At 39.4% G+C, this 18,155-nt stretch overlaps 1 protein-coding gene across 2 annotated transcripts in view; it reads left to right on the forward strand.

Moving 5' to 3' along the window:
* rasa3 (RAS p21 protein activator 3) overlaps nucleotides 1-16,647 on the forward strand; it is a 40,982-nt gene extending 24,335 nt beyond the window's left edge. Inside the window, exons 6-24 of one of the 2 annotated variants that reach the window (XM_042429273.1) lie at nucleotides 1,684-1,764; nucleotides 1,874-1,946; nucleotides 3,840-3,913; nucleotides 4,018-4,122; nucleotides 5,028-5,193; nucleotides 5,290-5,438; nucleotides 5,980-6,094; nucleotides 6,275-6,349; nucleotides 6,433-6,556; nucleotides 6,952-7,058; nucleotides 7,385-7,462; nucleotides 7,588-7,665; nucleotides 7,890-7,963; nucleotides 10,369-10,475; nucleotides 11,302-11,384; nucleotides 11,556-11,764; nucleotides 11,856-11,959; nucleotides 12,087-12,270; nucleotides 13,053-16,647. In XM_042429273.1, coding sequence (XP_042285207.1) covers nucleotides 1,684-1,764; nucleotides 1,874-1,946; nucleotides 3,840-3,913; nucleotides 4,018-4,122; nucleotides 5,028-5,193; nucleotides 5,290-5,438; nucleotides 5,980-6,094; nucleotides 6,275-6,349; nucleotides 6,433-6,556; nucleotides 6,952-7,058; nucleotides 7,385-7,462; nucleotides 7,588-7,665; nucleotides 7,890-7,963; nucleotides 10,369-10,475; nucleotides 11,302-11,384; nucleotides 11,556-11,764; nucleotides 11,856-11,959; nucleotides 12,087-12,270; nucleotides 13,053-13,128 — 2,062 coding nt within the window. In that variant the 3' untranslated portion in view covers nucleotides 13,129-16,647. The remainder of the gene's footprint in view (nucleotides 1-1,683; nucleotides 1,765-1,873; nucleotides 1,947-3,839; nucleotides 3,914-4,017; nucleotides 4,123-5,027; nucleotides 5,194-5,289; nucleotides 5,439-5,979; nucleotides 6,095-6,274; nucleotides 6,350-6,432; nucleotides 6,557-6,951; nucleotides 7,059-7,384; nucleotides 7,463-7,587; nucleotides 7,666-7,889; nucleotides 7,964-10,368; nucleotides 10,476-11,301; nucleotides 11,385-11,555; nucleotides 11,765-11,855; nucleotides 11,960-12,086; nucleotides 12,271-13,052) is intronic. The other variant, XM_042429340.1, reaches the window with a different exon arrangement.
* Nucleotides 16,648-18,155: the final 1,508 nt, after the last annotated feature.

Here is an 18,155-nt window from a genome sequence, read left to right on the forward strand (position 1 = left end):
AATTCAACCGCATTGTTGTAGTTATACCTCTTATCTAGTAGGCTACCAGGGCATCCATAAGGTATCTCAATTACTAACAGTAATAATGATTACACTAAACTATACTATGAGCTAAACTGTGTGTGGTAAGAGAGTATAGCTCCATGTGTACATCCTGGACGACTGACAAAGGTGTGACAAGATTTATTTTGATCAACCATCAGTGTCAAAAAGTGAGCATTATACCTGGCTACAGTGTCCTCCCACACCTCTTATGGGAGGACATTTTTTATTCTTTGCTACCTAAACTTAACTTAAACGATAGGTTCACAATTTTCCAAGTCTGTCAGGTCTCCGAATGAACATCCTTAAAGAAATTTCAATGCAAGTGATGGTGGACAACATCTAAAGTCATTGTTCTGTGCAAAAAAGAAAAAACAAAAACCCCAAAACCCAAATCCAAACTTCAGCTGACAAAATTCCCTCGTTGTGTTACTGTTCCTCCACCGCAGCTTATTACAGAAACGCTGTCCAGGGGAAGAGGTAATTCGGTGCCAAAAACACTGTAACTTTGGAAGATATCCATTTGACTTGTCTAACTCAGACTGCTGAAGCCTCATATTATCTTCAGATAAACTCTGTAAAGCATTTTCACACAGAGCGAGGATTGTGGATTTTGTCCCCCATCACTTCCGTTGGAAGCACATTAGGAAGGAATCTCTTAAAGGCCACTATGAACAAGAGGAATGATTACAGCAAGCAAAACCTGTTTCAGTGTATAAATGGGCACGTGACAATTGTTTTAAGACAGACCTGAAAAAATGAGAACCTGTCCTTTAAGTTAAAGTAACAAAGTTAAAACTGACATTTTTATCACTAGGGTGCAGACAGACTCTTAAACAAACTCACAGGATCACGGCCCTCATCTATCATCAGCTCATCAGGTGCTGACTTGTATGGAGAATTCCCTCCTCACACATACAACAGACACAGAGCAACATTAGCGTCTCACTGGAGAAGTGTTTCTGGCCACCTGATGAATGTGCGTCTAATATTCCTTTCAGTTCTATGGTCTCGCACAACTCCTGAGAACAATAACTGCGTCTTTTAGCTGCTAAATGTTCAAATGTCTTCTCTGCTGTCTTTTACCGGTCAGGTAGCGCTAGTTTACACTCAGCTCGTTATCTGGAAACAGTTTCCTTTGGTTTCATGTAGGAGGGTTGATGAGAGGAAGTTAAAAGCTTTGCCGAGCTGTGGGGTTGGGTGTCAGCTTTCAGTGGTCTTGGCAGTACTAGTGACACTTTCACATTAGTCATTTGATTAAGTGGTAAATAGAGCTTAATAGAGCTTTAAGAGTCCCCTGAGAGTAGCATTTAGTGTTTGGAGATATTTTTATTCTTCCTCTGCATCTTGCCACCATTTTCTTCTTTGCTTGAAAAAAAAAAGTGTGCTAGCTCCTTCTAGCTTAGCATGTGAAGATAAATAGCTTTTGTCTCTACTCAGATTTGAACTTGTTTTTCACAACTCAACTCATTCAGACGGTAAGGTGAGGCAGAGTACAGCGATATAAATGGTTCATTCAAATTAGCATCAAGTTAATTTGTTACAGGTGTGTGTGTGTGTGTGTGTGGGTATATGGATGTGTGCCTGTATAGCGGTATGAGCTTTTTAATTTATGCCTGGTGTGTTTTTGTGTTTCTACAGAGTGTTGGAGTGCCAAGGTCTTCCAATCGTCAACGGCCAATGTGATCCCTACGCTGCTGTCTCCTTGCTAGGGCCTTCCAGGTCAGCACATACACACAGAGCACATACAGCAAAGTGACATGATTCAATAAACAACTTCATTGTCTATCACATGTGATTTGACTTCCCTCTGCATTTCTGCTTCCCTCAGGTCAGAAGCCAAGAAGACAAAGGTGAAGAGGAAAAACAACAATCCACAGTTTGAGGAGGTTTTCTATTTTGAGGTAAAGGTTTCTTGGGTTTTACACGTTTAACAGAGAGCTTTATCACAGCAGACATCTTGACTTGTGGGACTGATAACATTAACTATGACTCTGTTCCATTGGGGTGTCCTACAAATGCCATACAGGCGAATCATTGCGCACTATAGCAGGGTCATGAATTTGGAAAAACTAAATGGGATTCAGCTATCATTAATGTTATCAGCTGCACTTGTGCTTTTCCTGCTTTGACATGTTGAAATATCTACTGTGCAAAAGATATATCACCTGTTAATGATTAATCGATCAAAACCAGAGACAGGTCATAAATACACTACATGGCCAAAAGTATGTGGACACCGGAACAATACACGTGTATGTGTGTGTTGAATGTCTCTTAAAAAAAAACATGGGAATTAATATACTGCTGTAACAACCTCCACTCTTCTTGGCAGAGATTTGGAGCACTGATATTGAATGAAAATTCATCCCAAAGGTGTTGGGTGGGGTCAGAGCTCTGTGCAAGCAGGTCAAGTTGGGTCATCAAACTGTTGAAATCATCTCTTTATTGACCTGGCTTAGTCATGTTGAACCAGAAAAGGTACTTCCTCAAACAGTTGCCAAAAAGTCGGAAGCACTTCCTTCTTGACCTAAAGGTATCAACCCAAATCATGAACATTATAAAATGGTCATATTTACTTCATGTTAAGTGTCTTAAATGATCCGTTCACAGAGTTGTTTTCAGTTATTTTGCCTAAAATTGACTCCTTCTCAGGATCATGTGGGTGTGTACAAACTGCACCTACAAACTGATATCTTTCTGACCCTGATCCCATTTAACCACATCCACTCCTCCTACTTGATATTACTGAAATCATAAAGGGCTGCTGAGGTATTTGTACCGTATAATTTCTTCCGTATCTGTTGAGATTCATGTGACAAAAGTTCACAAAATTTAGCAGAGGCGACTTAAATTGTTTTCTGCATTTTCTACCATAATCTATATTATTCATATTCATTCACTGATATTTATAGATATGTTTTATACACACACACATACTCACAGACTCCCTTTCACACTGCCCTCGTTAACCCTCGCTCGCACAGCAGCACATTTTTGTGCGTCGCTCCTCCCTCTGGCCTCCCTGCTGCCGCACCAGAAGACAACAGGACAAGAGTATGATTGATTCAGACAACCACCAAACAATCTCACCCATTGATTTCTATCTGACAAGACCATATACAGTCTATGGACAAGACTGTCTCATTTATTCCTCCCTGCCACATTAAGAGGACTCTGCATAGCCTGTGGTGCTTTCAGCCTGCCCCACTGTGTGTATTTCTCACACACACGCACACACACACACACAGATTCACTTCCATACGCACATATCGGTCATCTATCATGTTTCTGTCACGTGGCTGTTCTTTTTTTATTGTTTAGATTTTTATTATTTTGAAACTGTCATGGACCCGACCATTTTCTGATCTTTGATAGATCCCATCTGGATCCAAATCTTCCAGATAGTGAGCTTAGAATTTGATTTGATTTGAAACAAACACGGAGTATGATGCCTTCTTGACTGCTATTTTGAGAATTAAATAAAGTGTATAACTAGATACCACGTAGCATATGTATACACAGAAATTTAAACATTTTGGCCCAATTTACAACAAAACAACTAATAATATCAACCAAGATAAAAAGGCACAATGTAAAAAAAACATTCCGTTTCTCCATAGCAAAAAGGTGTCTCATGTCTTTTTAAGTATAATCTGGTTTCTCAATGTTATGTCTCTGCTTCCTTCAGCCCAGTTTTTCGGGATATGGATGATTTTCATCAGGAGAAAATACTGACTTCCGTACATCGGAGAAACTGGTTTATGCTAAATGTTTTATTGGTCTCTCTTTTGTAGGTGACGCGGCCATTGAGCTACACAAGGCGGCAGTTTGATGTTGAAGAAGAGGACGTTGACAAACTGGCACTGAGGTGAGCCAGTAGCTGTCTGACCGACTTTGGAAGAGTGTGTCAGGATGAACTTTGTGTTTGTAGCATCTCTCACGTTTGAACTGTGCCCTCTGGTTTGTGTTCAGGGTGGATCTGTGGAATGCCAGCAACCTGAAGTTCGGGGACGAGTTCTTGGGAGGCGTGCGTGTTCCTCTCAGGGTCCTGGGTCAAGCTGGGGTCCATGACGCATGGTGAGAATCATCTCCGACTCATCACATCATCTCCTGTTGTTTAGTTCTCAGTCATTTTGGGTCTGTTTGTGGTTTTTCCACGGAATACATACTGTACTGAACCCCTGCTGATGCTGCACTGGTTTGGTTTCATTATCGTTTTCCACTGACATTTGGACATATGTGTCACTATAGCAATAGCAGAGCCATAGCAACCAGTATAAACATCAAAAACAGACATTTTTATTTAACCAGGGTAGATTTTGCTGAGCACAAACACTCTTCCAACACTGCTGACCAACCAGATTCTGTTTTTTTATTTTGCAGTGAATTACATATTTCTTTTGTAAAAACAAAACACTTTGCCGTGGTGAATGTTGGTATGTGATATGTTTACCATATCACTTTAAAAAGTTGATATGGTAAATGTGTTCGCAAAGAGTTGCCTATTTACACATCCAACAGACATGGAGCAATAATAGTATTTTCTGTTCACCTGACAAATGTATAGACACTCTACTTTTAGCTCTGTTTTGGTCTCCACCAGCTCCTGAGTGAAATAAGCTGCTAAATGCTCCACTATGTTCACAATGTTTTAGCTTAAAACAGCTGCTGCTCTATCTGGAAACAAGGTTGATGAGAGAGGTGAGAAAACCAAAACAATGAGCTGAAAGACACTATAAAGCTTCATAGCGCTGAGAGGAAGTTCAGAGTTGGGTAATAATTCTCTGTGGGTTCATCAGTACAAGAAACACAGTTTTTTAGTCTTTTTTACCATTGTTGCTATAAAAACATTGATAAGTGCAGCTTCAAACAAATGTTTAGCTCTTTAGGCCAAAAAGTGTAATTTTGAAAATGCATCATTCCTTTGCGTTTCATCAAAATCCAATCAGTGACATCAATATGTTCAATTCTGTCTTCTTCAGGTACTTTCTCCAGCCCAGGGAGAACGGAGGGAAGTCAGTGAAGTCGGTGGACGAGCTCGGCTCTCTGCGTCTGAACATCGTTTACACTGAGGACCACGTCTTCCCCTCCGACTACTACACCCCCCTCCGCGAGCTACTGCTATCCTCTGCGAATGTGGAGGTGTGTGTGAGTCTTTTTTTTTTTCTTTTTCGATATTCTTCAGCATTTTTACTGTTTCCTGCTTTGAGTGCCACATGTTTACAGTCTGTCCTCTCTGCGCAGCCCGTGTCGGCATCCACAGCTCATATTCTGGGGGAGGTGTGTAGGGAGAAGCAAGAAGCCGCCATTCCCCTCGTGCGTCTCTTTCTTCACTGTGGCAAGATTGTGCCTTTCATCAGCGCCATCGCTCACGCTGAAGTCAACCGTACACAGTGAGTTTCTCGTTGCATCTGTTCCTTTGAATAGGGCCTGAAGCCAATGCTCCAGGACCATGATTGGGTTATACATGTGTAGCTAAGAGTCCAACATGAATCAATATCCTGTTCTGTGGACATCCTATAAAGACTATTAATCACAGCAGAGGAAGATGCATGTTTCAGATCTCAGAGAATTTCCATATTTAGGTTTGTTTTGTCTTTGGCGGATATGTACTTAGCTCCATCATTTTAGCAATAGTATTTGTACATTTCTTCAACATAAGCCAAGCAGAATGTTGTATATTCACCAAATCAGGTGCAGATGTATCCTTGAATCACTTTGGTTATTAATTAAAGTAACTATAGCAATGAGGTCATCAGGCTGATTGCAAGTATCAACTAGCTTAGCAGTTTCATTTGACTGTGAGCCACAGTGAGCAATTTACTTTGGATAATAATTAAATGACTCTCAGAAGTCATGTTGTTTATTTATTTTCGTTTGCTTTGGCTGTAGTTTTTATTTGTGTCATAAAACACGCCCTGCCTTCCTGTGTAGGGATCCTAACACAATTTTCCGGGGAAACTCGCTGACTTCCAAGTGCATTGACGAGACCATGAAACTGGCAGGAATGCACTACCTGCAAGTCACACTCAAACCAATCATAGATGAGGTATGGCACTGCAATACTACCATGTCTTTTTACTTTACCTAAAGTCTTCAGTTTTAGTCATTAGACTCTTTTTATCTCTTAATTTGATCATGTCACATGTCTTTCTCTGTGGCACCTTTAAGGATATTTTGGAAAATCAGTTATGAAGGGATATTTCAAGAATTTTATAAATCTTCACAGATCTGCACAGAACACAAACCCTGTGAAATCGACCCAGTCAAGCTCAAAGAGTCGGAGAACCTGGACACAAACAGGGTAAGAAAATGAGTTTCTGTTTGTTTGTCAGTGGTCTGTGTTTGTGTAGTTTGATGTATCTGACCTGACTGTTACCTCTTCAGGAAAACCTCCGCCAGTACGTTGACCGCATCTTCAACGTTATCACCACTTCTGGTGTGCGCTGTCCCACTGTCATGTGTGATATCTTCTTCTCTCTGAGAGAGTCTGCTGCCACCCGTTTCCAAGGTAACTCACTTCCTGTGTGACTTACAAGAGATGGAAGATAGAGAACAGGCTGTTAATAAGAAACAGGAAACAGAAAATAAAGAACAGGATGTGCTAGATGTCCAAGGACACTTCTTTCTATTCACACGAAAAGGATTTTTGTGATCTGCTTTTTGTGTCAAACCTGAAACCACTTAACCTCCCACACACTTATTATGGTTATGTCTTGACTATGCAGCCCGTACGCCTTGTGTCATATACTCTGCTGCCTCCTTTTGGCTGTTGTTGGGTACTGCAGCCACAGGAGGAACCAGTTGTTAGACATGATAAAAGAAATGATATGTAATCTATCGGATGTAATTTAAGTGAGTGTAGTGTGTGTTAAATCTCTGGTTTTGTTTTTATTTCCTCTCCAGTGGACCAAGACGTCAGATACACAGCAGTGAGCAGTTTCATCTTCTTGCGTTTCTTTGCGCCAGCCATCCTCTCCCCCAACTTGTTTCATTTACGGGCACACCATCCAGTGAGTTTGATGTTTAAAACAAACAGATAAGCAAACCAACATATATACATACTTATTAATCACTTACATCAATATGCCTTTAATATTTATATATTAATATTTCAGTGCTCATAAATTTATTCCTCCAGAAATAAGTTGCTGTTGCTGAAAATATTTTACTAAAAATGATTAAGGGTTGTGTTGTTTTTTGTTGCTAGGATCTAACTAAGTCTGGGTTAAGATTAGGTTTCATATTACTAATAAAGAGCATTTATTGTGTTGTCAAGTTTAAATTGGATTATTATTTATTATTCATCAGCTTTACTTCTTTTTTTTTGTCCTTCCAGGATCCCGCCACCTCACGAACCCTCACCCTCATCTCCAAGACGATCCAGACCCTTGGAAGTCTCGCCAAATCTAAATCTGTGAGTTTCTCTGCTCAAAGTCTATTTTTCATATTTTCATTCTTGTGACTAAACTCGACTTAATCTGTATTTCAGTTTAAAAGTCAAATCCAAACTGAACTTTCTGCCTCCTTCTTTCTTTCAAGGCCAATTTCAAAGAGTCTTACATGGCTGCATTTTACGACTACTTCAATGAGCAGAAATATGCGGATGCTGTGAAGAATGTGAGTGTTCAGTTTCTTCCCTTGCTACATGCAGTAAATCTAAAAAATATTCTTTTCATCCGTCAAGTCGGATAAAAGGGTGACGAAATGTGTTTTTCTGTCAAAGTGTACTTTACAACCTGTTTTTAAACCCACAGAGTTTCTTGGATGTGGTGTTAGAGTGAACAAAAGTTACCACCACAATAAATGTGTTGATATATAACATCCTTTATTTGCCCCCACAGTTCCTGGACCTGATCTCCACCTCTGGCAAGTGGGATCAGAAGAGTATTGAAACACCAATCATGCTCAAAGAGGGGTAAGGTGCCAATTTATTGTTAAACTCTTATAAAAAGGAGAAAAAACCCAACCCAAATCAGAAATATATTTGTGCCTATGAACAGCTTTCTGAAAAACAACCCTTAGAAGACTCAAATACTTGATATTAGATTAATTTTGAGAACATAAGTACTAGTAGTTTTCATATCCGAGCTGAGTAAAAACTGCCTTGTTCACTGTGGCTGTTATAATGTCAGTCACCTTTTCACCTCTAATTAAGCAGCTTCGGCGTTTGTCGCTTTACGACCCCATGAGGGTCGTCTCGGGTCCTGTTTCTAGCTTCACACAAGAATTACTGCTGTTTTGATCTTTCAGGCTGTCTAGACTCAGAGAAATAATTGCTCACTAAAGTGCAACTAGATTTTACTGTTACATATTTGACCCCTCATGGTCTGATTCTTTTTCAAAGTGAACAGTTACATCAGAGATACGCCTGAGGCTGTAACCTGAGCCCTTTCTATCAACACGTGGGCTGTTGTTTTGATGATATTTCTAATGAGGCTGTAAAAGGGAGGAAAGTTTCCAGTTGACAGTAGGTGTGCCAGCGTCTCGCTCATCAACATCCCCACCCTCTTTTGTTTCTGCTACCGGGCGTAGGAGTGTAAAACTCACTATAAAGAGGGTTGATGGGAAGGGGTCAAAAGGCACGAAGGGCAGGTAAGAGCTTCTCTGTATAAAGGCTTTGCCCTTGTGACCCCCTGTGTGTGCACTGTACCCCCACCCCTCCAAGCCGGCCATCTTCTCTCCCACCAACATCATGCGCTACTGTAGACGCTGCTGCACTTTACTTTATATCTGACCTGTTAGCGTGAAATGACTCATGGAGGTAAATCAAGTGACAATGTGTGACACTGTGTGATCAGCAGACTGACACATACAGTGACTGTAATGGTATAAAGTAAAGTGTTAACCTCTAAGCCTGCTTACCTAGTAGGCGTCGCTAGCACTGATAGCCCTTCTCGTTCCTCACCATGCCAGATATGCTTGGTGTGACAGTGACAGCAGGGGTTGGTTACTGTTCAAACATTTCTGGGATCTCATATCTGCCCACATCTTGATCCTTGATGCCCTTTATTCAGACTGTGACCATATCTCTACCATACACATTAGACTTTCCAGCACAGCTCCAGGCATTTTGGCACAAGTGAAACCAGCACATTCTTGGCTCAGTAGTGCGAAAAGGGTGCAAGTCTCCCTTTGGTAGACTAGATATTTTGGTAGTAAAAATCCCGGTGCATCATATTCCACGTATCCTCTGGTCCTCAAACTCTAAAACAAAGACTTCCTGGTGTTTTACTCTCCCGTAAAGGACCATACCGGTCATTTTTACATGTTTTAGCTCATTAACAACAAATAGTGTATACCTCACAGTTTAGCCAACAAGTTTCCAAAGTATAGCAGCATTTTTTTAAACTGATTCCCGATACTAGAGGCAGCCAGTGGTTTCCATATAGTCACTACAGAATCAAATAGACTTGCGTAAAATAGCTAATCCATCACAGTGAACAATTCATGTATTTATTTATCTATATATCTATATTTTCTTTTATGTATTTATTGGAAAAAGCAGTCGCAAGCAGGAAGAATTTTTATAACAGTTCCTTACAGCTGTGGTCAAGCAGGCTCCAACTTCTGAGATTTGATATTTGGCTACTTTGTCACATAATTACACCCAGAAGACAACTAAGTAAACATTGTTGCTAAGACTATTAAGTGAGTTTCCTGCTGTCAGCAACTCTCAGATATCACAGCATCTTTCAACACACCAACAAGTGAAGTTCACAAAATAGTCCCTGTGTACAGCTGCGTTATGGCATAATATAAAATGTAAAAATAACCATGACATGAATATTTCAATGTGATGGATTATCTATTTCAAGTTTCAAGTCTCTGCAAGTTTATTTTCCTTATGTACTAAGAATGGAAACCATTGGCTACCTGGAAGGTAAAATCTTATGTTATGAACTGTCAGTAGTAATTTATACAAAAATTTTAGCTAATAGGCTAAAACATGCAAAAAAAAAGGTACCTTTGATCCACTGACCCATCTCCTATTTGACTCATAGACTGATGAATCTATGAGTGCTGTACTGCATTTCTTACATGTACAGCAGCAATTAATACAATTAACTGTAAGCATGTAAATGGAATGATACTGATAGATTAAGTACGTTATGTTTGTGCACAGGATTCACATAACTGGAATGCAATGGTGGTTATAGTAAATAATGCTTTACATTTAGTAACTGCACTCTTTTAGCACCATAGATAGAGATGCATTTGACCATAAAAAATATATATACTAGGATGTATTCCAAGTATATTTCAGTGCAACATGAGCTCATCTGTCAGGGTTTTCAGTTGTATGTTTCTATTTTTCTTCAGATTCATGATAAAGAGAGCACAAGGGAGAAACCGCTTTGGAATGAAGAACTTCAAGAAGAGATGGTTTCGCCTCACCAACCATGAGTTTACCTACCACAAAACGAAAGGTAACTATCTTCTGTGTTGTTTCCTCGTCTGTTGATGTCATCGTGCGCGCTTGTGTAAGAATCAGCGGGAGGGTGAGAAGGAGGAAGAGAATCTGCTGAATGTACATTTAGCCTGAACATACTGTACATCCAACACATGTGGAGGAGATTAAGTTACTGAGCAGGCAATATGTTTTCCCTGCATTCAAACAAGCTCAGCCAGAAACATGCTATATATAAGCTACAGCCAATTCCCTTACTACATACTAACTCTAAATTGATTTTGAGTATGAAAAGTGTGAATAGAGAGAAATAATTAATTATACTCAAGTCAGTATGCATACTAATGAACACTAGAGTTTTCTGTATTCTCCCACAATCCAATGCACGAAGGAAATAGAAGAGCTACCCACAGCTGCAAAAAATAAAAAAAACTGCAGATAGCGGTGAAACAGCGCCAGAAAGACATTGCAAAACTAGAACACTAAATATTTCATCTTTGAAAAGCCTTATGCTTTCTCTTTTTGTGAAGTTTACGTAATTGGCTGTGTCGTAATTTGATTGACATCCGACAGGGAACTAATTGCATAATTTCTTGTTAGTAAAAAATGGTGAAGTATGATAATTTATTGTAAACTAGTTGCAAAAACAGTACACTCTAAACATTAGTAAGTATCGAACATACCGTATAAATTTATTGTGAAGACACAGCTACAGACTCTAATGCCTGGAGACTAACATATTTTTATTTACACTTTTTTGTATAATATTGTAATCATTTTTCACATTCCTCCGTCCTGTACTTTTTCCATCTTCCCATGACTGATGTGTTTCCTTGTACTTCCAGGTGAGGGAGCTCTGTGCAGCATTCCCATAGAGAACATTCTGGCTGTGGAAAGGCTGGAGGAGGAGTCTTTCAAGATGAAAAATGTAAGGACCCCACACCAGCAGCCCCTTTTACATCTTTAGAGAATTTAAAATTTTGGCACTACTAGTTAGAATAAAGCATAATATTCTCCAGAATTTGACTCAACCTGTTATATAAAGCTTTCTATTTAATGTGTGTTTCCCCATATTTTCTGCCTATTTCCCCACCTCCAGATGTTCCAGGTTATTCAGCCAGAGAGGGCACTCTACATCCAGGCCAACAACTGTGTGGAGGCGCGAGACTGGATTGACATCTTGACCAAAGTCAGCCAGTGCAACCGCAAGCGCCTGAGCACCTACCATCCTTCAGCCTACCTCAACGGCCACTGGCTCTGCTGCAAGCTCTCAGCAGACACAGCACCTGGGTGCTCGCCCTGCACTGCGTACGTCAAAGTTGTTGAAAATGCGCTCTTGTATGTTCATTATCTTTCTTTTCCTTCCCTCTCTTATTCTCTTGTGTGTATCTGTTTTCAGCGGTCTCCCAGCCAACATCCAGCTGGACGTAGACGGAGACAGAGAGACTGAGAGGATCTATTCCCTGTTCACCACATACATGACGAAACTGATCAAAATGCAAGGTCAGACACTGGCAGAAGTGTTTGGATGTGTGTGTGTGTTTTTCGTGAGCACCCATGCATGTACTGTAAGCATATGTATGACGGTTATTCTGTCTCTCACTCTCTGCTGTCTGTCTTCCATCTGCAGAGGCCTGTGGCAGTAAGTCTGTGTACGACGGGCCTGAGCAGGAGGAGTACTCCAGCTTTGTCATTGATGACCCCCAGGAGACATACAAAACCCTGAAGCTGATTGTCTCAGCTGTGCAGACCTTGGAGCGACAGCACACCAAGTACAAGCGAGACAAGTTCAAGAAGACAAAGATAGGCAGCCAGTATGTGGTTTCTTGTTTATTTACTTGTAGCTTACATTTTTTTGTATTGTTGTAAACTATAGTTACTGTATATGCACTTTATAGTACAGTGGAGGCTGAGGGCTGGAATGTTAAATGTAGCACCTTTAATATTTCATATAACTTTAACGACTGTGAGCAGGTCTCACAGCCGTGGTTTAAGTGGTTTGTGGATATTTTGGCCTCTAGCTCTGCTCATCACTTGATCTTAAAGGATGAGGTTCACAATTGTTCAAGTCTGTCTTAAAACAACAGTCAAGTGCTCATATGAACAGATCCCCTCCAAATATGCTTACAATGTAAGTGAAAGGGACATAGTCCAGTCATTGTTTGAGCAAAAATGTATTTAAAAGTTTATCTGAAGATAATATGTGGCTTCAGCAGTTTGAGTTAGTTAAATAAAGTGGATATCTTCCACAGTTACACTCTTTGCATCTCAATAGAGGGTTCTCCTGTTCAGCTGCAGTGGAAGGATCATAACAAAAAGAAAAAAAAGGACTTTGGCACCAAAAAGTCTAACGTTGAAAGATATCTACTTGATTTGACTAACTTGGATGGTTGAAGCTTCATATTAGCGTCAGATAAACTTTGAAATACATTTTTGCAGGGAGGTTTGTGGATTTTGGCCCCCGTCACTTACATTGTGCATTATGAAGTGGTGAAGTTATCCCCTGTGGCTCCTGCTTTTAATAGGATAGTGCTTGTGTGAAAGTCTGCATTGCCCTGCCAACAACCTTCTGATTCTTTTCTTTTTCTTTCCTCAGGGAGCATCCGATCGGAGACAAGAGTTTTCAGTGCTACATCCGTCAGCAGTCTGAGAGCTCCACTTACTCTATCTAGCCATGGCTCTGCAGACTGTTTCTACGATGCCCAGAACCAGCATATTTTTCTTTATTGTAGAAAAAAAATCCATCTCAACAATGCTCTGAGTCTAGTATTGATCTTTAAACCTTATTTTGTCATGAAGCAAGGCTTGTTTCCAATTCAGCTCAACATGCTTAAAGATTTTCCTATCGAATGAGGTTAACTTTTGTAGAGGGAGCCTTTTTATTTCAAGAATATGTCAAGCAGGAGATGCTAGTTTGGAAACAAGTTGCACCTGTTTGACCGCTTTTTTCAGTTTTAAGGAAAATAAGAGTTTAAAGAGTCGTAATTGTTTATATGAGCTGTGGAGATGGACTTTTTTGCAGCGTCTCAAGGTGCATCACTCCATATACATGGAGAAACAGACCTCAGATCGGCAGGAAATAGAGGAACATTTGTGGAGGAAAGGAGGGATACGAATGAATAATCACACCGTACATTTATTTGGGTCTCCTTTCTGTGATGTGACGAGAGAACAAACGTTTTCACTGGACGATTTTGGCAGTGATCAACACGCACTTTAATCGCCTCCAAATCTATGGATGAACAAGCCTCGCAGCACACTTTCAGAAAAAGCTTATTTTATCTGTTTGATTTGTATCTGGTTATTTTAATGGTTGTTGAAATGTTCGTGTTATTTCACGTCTCTCACACCAAACTTTAGAAGGAAGGACTGTAATTTCGCCCCACGAGGGTGGTGTTGTCCTCATGTACCTGTTTCTTTTTTTAAGTTTTGCCCCCAACCTCCTCAGGAAGGCTGTGAAGGTCGAGGGCACACAAGAAGGGATTGTCGGGACCAAGCACAGCCCAGAGCAGCTTGATGTTAGTTATCAAAACTCACACTCCACTGACATGTGTAGCCCTAATTTTTTGAAAATCCTTATCATCAACATGCTGACAGATGTGTTGGTTCAAGTTTTTGCTTTTCATTTGAAGCCTTGTTCTGTTGTGTTTGGATATCGTGCACCTTTGTAACCAGTACCTGGGTTAAAGGAATAGCTGGTTTTGTTAAATGCTTTTTCAATGCGTCTTGAGGGTCAAGACAAACCCATTGATGCCTTTTTTGCATCTTTGCTTGCTGTTTAAAGGTATTTTGAACACCTGGCTCAGTGTGGCTGAGTTTATGGATGTCTTTCAGATCAAGTTGAAGCTCCTCTTGAAGTGAGGAAAAATACTCCATTAAATATCAAAGGTTTAATTGAATTGTAAATAACTTTTTTTAAATCACCAATTTCCTGTTTACACACAGCCATGGTGGATAAATATGAGTAATATCAGAAAAGTAGATAACAACTGAGCAAACTCCATCTGCTGATGTATACTATATGTGACAGGGACAAAAGCTCAATAACAAGCAAGTTGAATTGAGATTGTTTTGCGAACTACTGTTTCCAAAGCCAAGGATGATAAGTCTTAAAATGCTCAGAATAATGGAAAGTTTGATTATCTTACAGTTCAATAACAACAGCAGAGTCCATCGACGGATGAAGATTGTGTGATGCGGTTAAAACCTTCAGAGAAAGCAAGTAAATGCACTTTGAACTGAGATTCACTCCAGAAAAGCCGTTTTAACGTGGTGGAAACGATGTATTTCGCCACCAATACTTGATCCCAACATCCAATAACTGAGCTAAGCTAGGCTAAGATCACCGTTCAACATAACCTCAAACTGTATGCAGAGATATTACAAAGGCAAACATTAGTTTGTTTCATACGGGGTGTGAATAAACTATGGTTAAATAGAAGCTATTCCTTCAACTACCACAAAGCAGAATCTATGTGTTGACACAGCTCACATAACAACAATGATTTTTTAGCCTCACTTCTAATTAATCCATATACTAACATTTTAACCGGGTGTGTCTCAAGTTATGATTGTGAGATGGATAATGTGTGGCCCTATTGGCTGCCTCATAATGTAGTTCTCCTGTTTTGTGAGATAGCTCTGCCTCACTTTGGAAAAGCTGCCCCCCCCCGCGCGCCATACTAGTTTGAATCCTATTTATATGCATTCCTCTGAGAAACTGCCTGCTGTGAATGTTACCAGTCAGCACCTCAGAATCTGTTGAAGGTACAGGATTTATTGTCACTAGCCAGTTGTGTTGTGCTGGTCTATGCTCCCCAAAGGCAACCACTCTGATTTGCGTTCATACTCATCAGCACTCATTCTCGCCAAAAACCAGTGCATGTGTAGTACGGTTGTAGCCTCCGCAGTCTATTCTGTGCGACCAGGTTATTACAAACCACAGACACATTTTCTTTCCAAAACTAGAAGTACCTGGTCATGTAGCGTCATGGGCGTTCCCGTGATCACAGGATCCCAAACAGTGCCAGTCATCACTTTTCTAAAATTCACTTTTTGAAAATCAAACAAAAAAAAAAAATCATTGTTTAGATATGTTTTTTATATATCAAAACCTATACTGTTTTAAAAACAGAAGAGCAATTATTCTGATAACATCTTTTTCTTTGTCAGATATGTTGTAAGAACTATGAAGTTAGTTCTCAACAATTTGACTCGGTTTTCTATCTTTGTCTTGTCATACAGACATCTCGCTGTATATTTGAACTGAGCGACTGAGGCGTGTCTTGTTGCGTATGTTGGGTTGTACTTGTGCGTGCGTGACTGTGTGTGTTTGTGAGTATGCTTTTCTCAGTATGTGCATGTGTGACTGACATGACGGGTTGTATTGCCAATTGATTTACCCAGTGTTACAGGAGTCAGGAAAGGCAGAGTCCCAGTTGTAAAAAAAAGAAAATCACTGCCTGTAATTATACAAAAGTGTGTAGTAGAACTGTGGAAACACTGTTTCTCTACTCTGGCCTGATATGTTGTATCTCCTCTTTCCTCTTGTATAGAACCGCTGTTCCATTTCAAGGAACATTTTGCCAATATATTCTCCCCAAACATGTTATGTATGTAATACAGTAATAACATTCAAACATTAAGAGAAACAGCATTGCTTTAACCTCTGAACTTTGATGAATCTTTGTTTCCACCAATTACTAACGCTCCTCAGGTTTCTGAAAGTTTTTGCCAAGACTGAGGAGAATCGGACTGAAGTACAAACCGCAAAACGATTCAATCTCTCATCCCTAGCTTGGTAATCCATATTTATTATAATTTCAAAAATTCCTTCCCAGAAGTATCAGTTGAGTTGAGGGGGGTAGTGGCAGTTACTGTAACGGCAACTCCTCCACCCTGGAGCCCAAAAAGGAATAACTTATGCAATAATGGTGTTTCCGCATGCAATAATATTAACAACCCCTTAATAAGCCCATCAAATTAACAATGCACATCTGCTGACCTTTTGCAGAGAAATGCCTCTTCAGATAAAAGCATATTATAAAAGGGAGAACAGTGTATTTTGTACAAATATTTTAAAAGTATTAAAATAAGCCTGTTGTGTGTATATAAAACAGTTGAATGAATGGTGAAAATGTGTTGTGTTTTTTTTTTCCTGAATAACTAAATGAAACTGATATTAATTCAAACGTGGCGTCTTTGTCATTTGTTCAACACTTCACAGTTTGCCGGTATCACCTTGAGAGCTTCATTTTGTTTCAGTTAGTGATCACATTTTGTTAAATAAGATGAAGGACTCAGGAAGACATTTTATGTGTCAGCTGTCCGTGGTGCATTACTGTAGGTAGGACAGATATGTCTCTTGTAAGTATCGATCAAGCCACACATTTTGTGTGTCAGGCATTTTGTCACAGCAAGTACGGCACAGGTGTAATAAGTTAATGTGCATGTTTTCTTCCTGATATGGCTTGTTGGGAAAATCTTGTTTTCTTCTCACTTCTCACCTTGCTGCAGTGATGCGCAGGTGTACTCTAGGACCCTGTGACATCACTTTTAATCAGAGAGGTCCGATGTGAACCCGTGCAGAACCCAATTATGTTCCCAACACAAAAAAAAAAGTATATTAATAATGATGGATTTCTACTCTAAATGCACTCATAAATCATTGGCAATCAAAAAATCTATAAAAATACTTTATTATGTGTTATTTTTTTCTGTCCATTCCAATGGATGGAGTGAGAAACCACCTAATAGTAAAAATGACAATAAATAGACCTCAGAGACCATTTTTCAACAGAAAACATAAGTTTATCTATATTTAATGAATGGTTAACTCATAAATGAATAAAGTGATGCTTTAAAACACATTGCATATATATTTTGTATTATTTGAACAAAATTATTGATAAAAAAACAGGTCAGTGAAGAGTGTTTTTTTCAGTTCATTGGGTCGATGGTTCAGTTGAATATTCTGTGTACATAATCAATAAGATGCATTAGAAGCTGTTTGTATCAATATAAAAACAAATCAGAACAGTCAGAATAAATCAAAACAGTATTTCCTTATTTAATTCGCTATTTCCCTTCTGGTGACATAGGCATCAAATCAAATAACTTGATCAATTTCAGACAAATGTCGTACCATCCTATTAGACAATGCCCTCGAAATAATGTTAAGCTACATCACAGTGTGGGCCACTAGCTATCTCATTTGTCTACAGAAATAAAACAGTTATCACCCTAACAACCTAAAATTCATGTCCTGTTGAATCAAGTTGCCAAAATTTGTTTGGAAGCGTCTATTCAAGTCCTAGTCTTTCTTTTTATTTGATCAATCTTTTTTCCCCATTTTGCATGTACTGTGTCAATCAGTTGTATAAACAAATGCATGAGTCACTCTGCATGAATGACTTTGGGGGAGAAAAATACCAGCTCTCCTAGTTTACTGGAACACCAGATAAGAGGAAACAAGGTAAGTGTACCACAGTGCATACGTTTTTGGGATAATAACAATAGAAGAATCATCTTAAATATGGCACCTTTCTCACAGCAGACATTTTGAAATCTTCCATTTCATTGAGGCTAGTAAGTCAACATATACAATATAGGACCCAGACACTATAAACCACCATTTATGTAATTAATTACACCAGTGTTTGACATGTGACAAAGGTCTAATGTGAAAAATGCTTTTGAG

This window comes from Thunnus maccoyii, chromosome 1 (genome assembly GCF_910596095.1).
Source record: "Thunnus maccoyii chromosome 1, fThuMac1.1, whole genome shotgun sequence".
Classification (NCBI taxonomy): Eukaryota; Metazoa; Chordata; class Actinopteri; order Scombriformes; family Scombridae; genus Thunnus; species Thunnus maccoyii.